This window comes from Puntigrus tetrazona, chromosome 14, assembly GCF_018831695.1.
Source record: "Puntigrus tetrazona isolate hp1 chromosome 14, ASM1883169v1, whole genome shotgun sequence".
Taxonomy (NCBI): Eukaryota; Metazoa; Chordata; class Actinopteri; order Cypriniformes; family Cyprinidae; genus Puntigrus; species Puntigrus tetrazona.
The window spans coordinates 22,579,227-22,588,534 of NC_056712.1; the positions used below are offsets into that span (position 1 = coordinate 22,579,227).

Here is a 9,308-nt window from a genome sequence, read left to right on the forward strand (position 1 = left end):
TGTATGAATAAAAGCATCTGCTAGATTCTTAAATGCAAATGTAAGGCCATCACTGGCCTATTTTGTTCAGTCGGGCCACGGAAATAAGAGACGATAATTTGATTTGTGGAAAATGAAAAAAAGGTAAAGCGGCTTTTATTATTTTTAAGTCAATACAGTAAAACTAAGCAAACATAAGCACATTATCTATATTGCAGAAAGTTCTTCATTGCTTTCGGGAGGGGCAAACGCGCTAAAAGATGCAGTCGGGAACGTCCCAAACTCTCCCTGATTTGCTGACGGCACAGTTGACGCAGAGACCGGGGCGTCGCTGTGAAAGGAACGAAACCGATGAGGGCCCATGCAGTGAAACAGGTAAAAAGTCAAAACATAAGTGATTTTTGAGCCTATCGTGCTGCTTGCGCATTTAACTTGCCTTCATAAATCAATAGGAATCCCTCTGTAAGGCTCCCTGGAGGAGCAGCCTCCACGGGCCGCTTGTACTCCAGGTTGCGTGCATTTACATCTGCCCCAAATTCCAGCAGGAGCTTCACTACGCTTATACAGTCTTTCTGGGCTGCTGCATGAAGAGGGCTCTCCAAACGTGTGCCTCTCTGCACATTTGCACCTGTGATGGTGAACATCCAACATAGGATATTTTTTTCAAACACTTCAGCTCGGTATTTTTTTTTTTTTTTTTTCTTATTCCATTCTAACATTTTACCGTTTTGTTACAAATGATATTAGTGTTTTCACCGCTTGTTATTTCGTGTCAGTAGCTTATTGATGCCTGTAAAGAAATACGATTGGCTGATTGAGCCAGAGTCGATGCTGGCGTGAATTTGCATTCTGTGAGATTTGATGATTCTGTCTAACATTAAATGAACTTACTGAATCAGTTACTCTCAGCATTGTCCGTCTAAAAAAGAAATCTGCTTTTTATGTACTTCAGAAACTAGTCTTGTGAATTGCATCTCGTTTACCTCCATCGAGCAGCTTGCGGACACATAAGAACTCCTGACATCGACAAGCACTGTACAGAGGAGTGCCCATGTGAGGGATTTCGTAGTCCACATCCACACCCCATGCTATCAGCGCCTCCACACACTTGCTGTGGCCTTTGTACATAAGTACATAAAGCCCTGTCATATTAAAAATTTGAAGAGTTTGGGCTCATTTTGAATTGTGTAGGACTACGGCAGTCTACTCTAGCGCCGGTCTTATACCCACCCCTGCAGACTGCCTCGTGGATGGGTGAAGGTTGGCATACAGCCAGGGCCTGTGGTCTGGCGTCACTCTGCAAAAGCAGCTCGAGACATTCCAAACTGCCAGCTGAGCAGGAATTCAACAGTGGAGTCACTCCATCTATAGTTGTCACATTAACCTGAACACACAGACATAGAATACAAGGCAAAAGAACAGAACGTGTCATGAAATGATATGAAAAATGCAACAGCTGGACACAAATGTTTATAAAATGTTTTATCCAGTTTTATGGCATAACTTATTTACCAAAGTATTAAGGTTTGCTGCAACTTCTATCTGAATAGACAAAATAATAAAATTATAATTCAATATATAATATACTATACTATACATAATAATAATAATGACCAAAAAAATTATATATATATATATATATATATATATATATATATATATATATATATATATATATATATATATATATATATATATATATATATATATAAATTCCTAGAATTATTGAATAGATAATAAGAATAAAATATAGATAATAAAAATAATCTAAATACGATATAGTATAATGACAATTTTTTTATATTTTAAAAATAGGCTATAGATAACAATTACATTATTCCATTTATGAGACAAATGTAAGAATTTGAAATGAAAATATTAATAAAATTACTGCAAAAATGCACTCTCTAAAAGATAAAAATAATGCTCTTGGATTAAATATAAAAACATGCTGCTTTGTCTCACAGCTGATACTTTTATTTTGCATGTCATTAATTATTTGACAGCACTAAATATATATTGAAAGCACTACAAATACAAATTTATAAACATTTTTTGAATTAACAATTAGCATAATCATATTTCAGTGTAATAGCAAAAGTCTTCCACTGTGTTGCAAAACGCTAAACTCAGTAACACAAGCGTAGCCTGCTTAGCAAGACCTGTGAAATGAAAGTGTTACCAATCAGCCCTGCAGAGACTAACGTTGGCTCCGGCATCTATCAGGGCTCTGGCACAGGCAACATGGCTCCCTATGCACGCCTCATGAAGAGGGCTAACGTGGTCTATTGTCAGCACATTCACACTGTGGCCCTGAGGACAGTTTAAGAGAAATGAATATTGCATTAGAATGTGTAGGATTTTTTACATTCCAGATGGTGGCAGCAGTGCCCTTCACTAGCGCGCATGAAGGCTTACAGCGTTCACCTCTACACCAAATATGTATTACATGACATATCCGCTAGAGTGCATGTGGCTACTAGATATAAATACCACACGTATTAACACAATTACGTATTTCTTATCTTACGGTTCAACTAAAGGTCATTTGAATGAGAAACTACCTGAGCAATGAGGGTCTTGAGAGCCAGCAGTCGTCCTTGGCTGGCAGCGTCATGAAGAGCAGAGCGGTCAGCCCAAGACCCTGGAGAAGAATGAAAACAGGAATTTTACTTATGCATACATACATCCATGCATGCAAATATATTGTAATATATTGTAGCCCAACAACCCAAATACAGCAGAAATTTTTAGATTTTGCATTTTTCTAAATATATGCCTTGTGTGTTTATTATTATACGGTGTTTGTTGAAATATTAATTTTGAATTCTATATAAATATAGTATCTTTATATTTATATTATATTATAATTTTTATACATTAGCTATAAGAAATTATATATATATATATATATATATATTTTTTTCTATTTTGCATTCATTTATTTTCTAATTTAATTCAGATTTTTCTCATTTAAATTTTTCAATTATATTATTAGCATAAGCTAATATGAAATATTTCTTACTTTCCTACTTTCATTAAGTTTTCTTTGTTTAAAAAAAAAAGATTCCAAGTCCGCTAATTGATTTTCCCATGAAAATGGGACTTCGTATTCCAGAGTCACATACATGTAGCACTAATCGCAAAAGCTTACATACCAGCGTACACACCTGAGTCAATATCCAGAATAACTGCTGACGCATTCCACACGTCGTCGTCATCATCGTCACCTCCCTTCATCCCTCTCTCAAATATAGTTTATTATTATCATCGTTCAGGTTGCATAAATAGCACTAGCTCTGTCTGGCACCGTTCAAACCGCCTCGCAAATCTGTATCTTTCGATTTTCCTTCTTTGCCACACATTCAAGAACAATTAATTCAAGAACACAGCTCACTTTTGCACTCAGGAAATTGTAAGTCGGTTCACGTACGCACGAAACATATCAAAGCACCAACCTTGGCTGGTTAACCAGCTCAGCAAGACTTCCACTTTGACAGAGCTTGTGTCCCTTCAGGAAAATGTTTCCTCCTTATATCATTCTTTTCAAAAAAATGCTTTAAAAGAGTCACTGAAGCTGTCTGCTGTTTTTATCTATGTTGCCCTACTTAAGTTGCTTAGTAAATGCCAGACTATGGCAATCCCCTGTGACTATCGTCCGTCTCTGTTCCTCTCTCCCTGATCTTAACTTTGGAGAAGCTGTTTTCTGAGATGCTCGGCGAGACAACTTGTTTACACCAAAAGCCCTCACTGCTGTTTATACGGCCGGGCTGCACTGCTCAAAATCCAGCAGACATGCGTCTGGCTGCACAAGTGCTTGATAGACTGAAGATAACTGCGTTTCTTGTATAGTCAAAGGGGAGGGGGGGGGGGCGCATGGCCTCGATTCTATTTATACAACACTGTAAACAGCAGCCTGGCAGCCATTCCTGGGCTTCGCGTCGCAAACGCACTAAGTGAACCTCCATGTGCTTGATGTTGCATGTTTAGGATCTGTGGTCATGTGATCGTAGATACTGAAGTGCAAATAGGAATCACAAAAAAGAATGTGCAGATATGACACGTTTGAAAAGCGTATCTAAAGTACCGTAATGTAAAACCGAATTCCCTGTTGCAATGGCAGCTATTATAAATAAAGCTACACCGCGGGAAAACCATTGTGCAATAGCAATACTCCCCACGTTCCATATATATCCATGCAAACGGGCCATCGTAAAGGGCAAAACTCTGGCAATAAGAAATTAAATCCACACTCCTGCTGCCCAAGTGGCGTGCAGTGATGTAAGCGCGCGCTCTACTTACCATGCCCTTGACCATTATCATAGAACTCAGCTGAAATCCGGGCAGCCTCCTTGCGGTTGCCTTTGATGATGTAGAAGTGCGTGAGAAGATTAAGAGTGATTCTAACGAAGAGTTTGAAACAGAAGAGGGCCAGGATGGTGAGGTAAACATTGGACAGCTGTGCTGCGAATGGCCTGTATTCCTCAGTGGTCTCTGTCATGGCTGTGTTAAGATTGTTTTGGGGCAGGATAAGCGGAGTGCGCTGCCGTAAGCCACCCCAACAGCACCCCCCATGCACTTGGGTCCTTACTGCAGCTCAAGTAAGAATTGGGTATCATCTGTTTGTTTTGAAGGAAAAGTTTGGAACGATGAAGAAAACAATCATCCTGACCACATGTTTTCCCCTTTATGATGGCCCACTCGCATGGATATAAGGAACACGGGGAATTTTACTATTGCACAAGTCTCCCCTAAAGCCTATAAGTAATATATATGGTATGATTAGAGTAAAAAAAAAGAAACTAATGCAGAGTTTCCCAAGCATGTTCATGGAGGCACACCACCAATGCACATTTCGGATGTCTCCCTTATTTGACCAATATGTTTCTGGAGTCTCTGTTAATGAGCTGATGAGTTGATTCAGGTGTGGAATTGATTCTGATTAGGAAATGCTGGAAAATGTGTTGTGTCAGTGTACCTCAAGGAACAGGGTTGGGGAACACTGCTCTAATGCAGTGGTTCTCAGTTCCAGTCCTGGGGATCCCCACGTTTAACAGACCTGAATGAGATCTTCAGCTCATTTGTTCAGTTCATGGGTAAGGGAGACATGCAAAATGGGGGTCATATATATATAACGTATATAAAAACATGGATAATGACATTTTCATAGACACAGATGTGGCGTGCTTTCTACCTGTGCCAGTTCCATGGTCAGGGGGGACAACATCGTCCTCTGATGTGCCTTCCCACTGGGGCTCAGTAAAGGGGGGTTGTCACTTTTCACCTGAACACAAAAAAACAGTTGAATTCGGTGTAATACAAAACACTTAAATCCTTTTCATGGTTATTTTATCCAAGTGAATATATATTATATTGTGTTTTTAAATAAACCGATTAAATAGATTAGACAGACAACTTACATTCTGATCAAAGTTAATATGAAGTTATAGTTTAAATAGGTAATGTCCTCAAGTTTTAGCAACTTTGTTTTACTCCGTGACGATTTCCGACGTGTCTACGCATGCGCAGATTTGAATCATCTGGCGGGGCTTTCTGTCGCATATTTCGCATAAAACATTAGCGATCTTCTTGCTTTGCTCGTAGTTTGCTTATATTCGGACTGTTAAATACAAGAAACAATGGTCGAGGGTCCGGGATGCACTTTAAATGGAGAGAAGATTCGTGCAAGAGTTCAAAAGGGACAGAAGGTTTTAGACATACGAAGAAACGAAACCAACAACTCAGTAAGTACATGGCAGCTATAGCGCAACAGTCTTGCGTAAATGATAACACACTAATGTTTTCTTGTTATGTCTCTCTTTCAGTCAGATGACAGCTCCAGCAGCTCTTTCCAGTGCTTTATGGGCTGTGAGTTTACAGGGGTGGACACATTGGGGAAAGAGCTCTTCATGTATTTTGGCTTCAGAACTCTGAGGTTTGTTTAAAAAAAAACAATTAATTAAATAGGGGTAGATTTATCATGCAGTGTTTGCTTTCTATTGTAAATGATGATTTATTTAGCGATTTGTTAGACGTTGTGGACCAAATATTAGTTTCTTAGATGGAAATTTTCTGGCTTGCTTCCCAGAGCCCTGTTTAAATTTGAAAAGAAATCATAAAATTATGTTCTGATTTATGGTTATATTATGTTGCTGGCTGTAATGACTGCATTTTTGAACATCCTAAAGCACAACTGATAGTATTGGAAAGAAGTCAATTTAGTGTTACATTTGTGTCGTTAGGATTTACACACACACACACACACACACACATATATATATATAGAGAGAGAGAGAGAGAGAGAGAGAGAGAGAGAGGTAGATAAAATGTTCTGCTTTAAAATATTGAATGATTCCGATAAAGTGGCAAATGTTATTAGCTAATATCTTTTCAAAGTGGTGGGCTCAAAGTGATGATTAAATTTACAAATGATTGGTACTTGACACAAATGAAAATCTAGCACAGATATCACTGAAAGTCCTTATCACTGGATCAGCAATCAAAAATGACTGAAAAGGTCATATGGTATAAAAACAGTGAAATCATTTTAACTGTACTTTCAATCGATTTTGATTTAGGTTGCACTTCGGCATGAATGGCTCCTTGAGGATAAACCCCTTGGGCAAAGACTTGAAAGGAAAACCCCCAGTGTTGGTCATTCAACTTACCAATGACGCCGTCTGTTTCTTTGACACAACTGTAGAAATCAGGTAACACTTCTTCTAATAGCTTAGATTATAGTTAAATATAACTTCCACTTAATTCCTAAGTATTCTAGGATAAGTGATTAATTTAATCCCAGATTAGATTGCATCTTCATCGAAAGCACTTTATCCTAATGTACATCAGAGAGGTCAGCTCATCAAGTGCAGGTCTTAAGTAGGCAACTTCCCTGTCGCAGAAACGTCGGCTATGCCGGATTAAATTCCAGACTATCATAACTCAGCGTGATCCAGACAGCCTGACTCTTTTCATTTGTACACTGAGCCTTCAAAGATTCTGACTCCTCGGGGAATAATAATTCTGTTTGCTTCCCCTAGACTCTCAGAGGACTGTGTGCAGAGAGTAAGAGCCATGGAGGCTCTCGATATCTGTTCGCCCAAGTTTAGCTTCTCTCAGGCGGTGGAGGCTGTAAAGAGAGAGAGTGAGAGGATGCTTTGTGATGTTCTGTTGGATCAGTCTGTCTTACCTGGTGTTGGAAACATAATTAAAAACGAAGCGCTCTTCGACAGTGGCCTTAACCCCGCTGTCAAGGTACAATTTGCTTTGTGCAGCACCAACACAAAAAGTCAATATCTCTGTCGCATTGTACAGTAGAGTGGATGTTTTACACCTAGTTTCAAATATTTTTAGAGTATTATTTCTCAATTAATTTTTTTGTGCTTTTGAAGGTCAGGCAGCTGACAAGCGAACAAGTTCACCATCTTGTAAAGATGACGCGAGATTTCACACTCCTTTTTTATAAGGTATCTTTTACTCTGCATTTCTCCAGACTATAAATAAGCACTTTTTCTGCCAGATCTGCATTCGATTTATACTTTTCAAAACAGTGTAGAAAGAATGGATCCCCACTTTACAAGCATTACAAGGTGTATAAACGTCCAAACTGTGGCCAGTGCGGTGGAGCTGTCACCGTCTGTCGACTGGGAGACAACGGTAGGATGACATACTACTGTCAGCGCTGTCAAACAGGTGATCCGAGTGAAGTGAACATTAGGTGAGCTGCACCTCCTCTCGTAGCTACTAATTCGCATACACGCATTGGCACATGAGAATCCAATCTAGCTGCTGAATTTTCGATTTGACAGTAAACTCCCAACTCGTAATAGCCTGATTGGATGGGCTTATCAAGGAGAAACGAGCAGCAGTGATCATGTGGCAAAACAAGAGGAGGAAGAGTGGGCATGTTCTCTTTGCACTTTAATCAATCGGCCACTTAACAAGTATTGTGACGCTTGTATGAGCCCTAGACCGGAAGGTACGTTTCAGACATGTACCAGTGCAGAAATGTACATTTATGAGTGTAGTCCATCTATACCTCGCTCTCTCTTTTCTCGGTACCTAAAGAGCCCACAAAACGGGAACAGTCACCTTTGAGTCGAGACCTGATCCGTTACCCCTGCAACAGTTTCAGCAAACCCCTGCAGGAAATAAAGATGAATCGTACGACCGCATTTGGGACCACCACTCTAGTCCTAACCAGCCTCAGCGCAAAACCTGACTCTCCTACAAGTCCTGCTATTAACCAGGCACACACACTAGAGACAATGAGGGGTCTGAGCACGCACGGCAACTGGCAGTGGAAGAGTCCCAGTAATGGCGTGAGTGGGATGCAATTCAAAAGCAATGAGCCCCATAAGAGAGAATCTCCAGCACACCACAGTCAGCCTAACAAGAGAATGAAAACCACGAACGGACTGTCTGGAGGAAGCATGCAGCACATCGGATCCTCGAGGTGAGTGAGTGCAGTTTCGCCTGTGACAAGATGTATTGGTAAAATTGTGATATTTCTATTCATTAATGTACTCTATAACCAAAGAATACTAGCGGGGTATTTAGTGTGCATACAATGAAAGGCACTGCTGTTTTGCATGAACAAAAATATTGTTGAAATTAAGCATGATGATTTTTGGGTAAACGACCAGATTTGATGACAAAATAAATACAAGCCGATTTCGAATAACAGAATCATATCTCGCCACAACTAATCAGGGGTGCACAGAGTAATAATAACACATCCCAACCCACAACCCCCTGCTGCAAAAGCCATCACCGACCATGCACCCTGAGGGTGGTCACGAAGGAAGGAGAAAACAAAGGCAGGCAGTTTTACACCTGCTCCCTGCCACGAGAGACTAAGTGCAACTTCTTTGAGGTAAGAAAGAATCAACTTGAATTTGAAAGCTATGCAAAATTAAAACAAAATGAATTAGGAATAAACTGAAAGTTTGAAACTTAAATTAGAATTGGTGGTTTGTATTCATGTCATCTCTGATTCTTGCAACAGTGGGCAGACCTGCATTTTCCTATGTGTCATCATGGCAAACGGACTCTCATGAAGACCGTGTTAAAACTGGGACCAAATAACGGCCGCAACTTCTACACATGCCCAGTTAAAATGGGCAAGCAATGCAATTTCTTCCAGTGGGCCGAGAACGGCCCTGGCATCTCAATTCTTCCTGGCTGCTGATTCAGGTTGAACATGACAAAATGCTTTTAAATGCTTTTTAAGCAATGATTGCTTTGTAATGTTGAGATGACGACAATATGTGTGTGCTTCTTTATGGTAAAAGATATATATATTTTGAAATAAAGCATTTCCAATTTCC

At 39.7% G+C, this 9,308-nt stretch overlaps 2 protein-coding genes across 7 annotated transcripts; one reads left to right on the forward strand and one right to left on the reverse strand.

Moving 5' to 3' along the window:
• Positions 1 to 102: 102 nt before the first annotated feature.
• On the reverse strand, positions 103 to 4,886 carry asb5a (ankyrin repeat and SOCS box containing 5a). 6 transcript variants are annotated; one of them, XM_043256450.1, is made up of 8 exons: positions 3,438 to 3,822; positions 3,138 to 3,331; positions 2,544 to 2,623; positions 2,185 to 2,292; positions 1,210 to 1,363; positions 963 to 1,121; positions 416 to 607; positions 103 to 310 (listed from the first exon to the last, which is right to left on the reverse strand). In XM_043256450.1, the coding sequence occupies exons 2-8, from the start codon at positions 3,217 to 3,219 to the stop codon at positions 183 to 185; spliced, it is 903 nt and encodes a 300-aa protein (XP_043112385.1). In that variant the 5' UTR covers positions 3,220 to 3,331; positions 3,438 to 3,822; the 3' UTR covers positions 103 to 182. The 6 variants fall into 6 exon arrangements, with proteins under 6 accessions (XP_043112385.1, XP_043112381.1, XP_043112382.1 ...); XM_043256446.1 differs by lacking the exons at positions 3,138 to 3,331; positions 3,438 to 3,822 and adding an exon at positions 4,282 to 4,874; XM_043256447.1 differs by lacking the exons at positions 3,138 to 3,331; positions 3,438 to 3,822 and adding an exon at positions 4,282 to 4,848 and having other exon boundaries at positions 963 to 1,097.
• A 77-nt stretch (positions 4,887 to 4,963) lies between these two features.
• Positions 4,964 to 9,307, forward strand: neil3 (nei-like DNA glycosylase 3). Its single transcript, XM_043256442.1, has 11 exons — positions 4,964 to 5,075; positions 5,584 to 5,723; positions 5,805 to 5,914; positions 6,558 to 6,689; positions 7,020 to 7,233; positions 7,371 to 7,445; positions 7,530 to 7,696; positions 7,788 to 7,957; positions 8,047 to 8,434; positions 8,692 to 8,854; positions 8,987 to 9,307. Exons 2-11 carry the CDS (start codon positions 5,619 to 5,621, stop codon positions 9,167 to 9,169), a joined length of 1,707 nt encoding a protein of 568 aa, XP_043112377.1. The 5' UTR covers positions 4,964 to 5,075; positions 5,584 to 5,618; the 3' UTR covers positions 9,170 to 9,307.
• The last annotated feature ends 1 nt before the right edge of the window (position 9,308 follows it).

Bases quoted from the DNA above. Each gene is read 5' to 3' on its own strand.
- asb5a (XM_043256446.1), bottom strand. From the start codon at position 4,480: ATGACAGAGACCACTGAGGAATACAGGCCATTCGCAGCACAGCTGTCC. The intron at 2,624-4,281 runs GTAAGTAGAGCG...ATTCTTCTCCAG, and splicing joins TGATAATGGTCAAGGGCATG to GGTCTTGGGCTGACCGCTCT. The intron at 311-415 runs GCAAGTTAAATG...TTCCTTTCACAG, and splicing joins ATTCCTATTGATTTATGAAG to CGACGCCCCGGTCTCTGCGT.
- neil3 (XM_043256442.1), top strand. From the start codon at position 5,619: ATGGTCGAGGGTCCGGGATGCACTTTAAATGGAGAGAAGATTCGTGCA. The intron at 8,435-8,691 runs GTGAGTGAGTGC...ACAACTAATCAG, and splicing joins CAGCACATCGGATCCTCGAG to GGGTGCACAGAGTAATAATA. The intron at 8,855-8,986 runs GTAAGAAAGAAT...TTCTTGCAACAG, and splicing joins CTAAGTGCAACTTCTTTGAG to TGGGCAGACCTGCATTTTCC.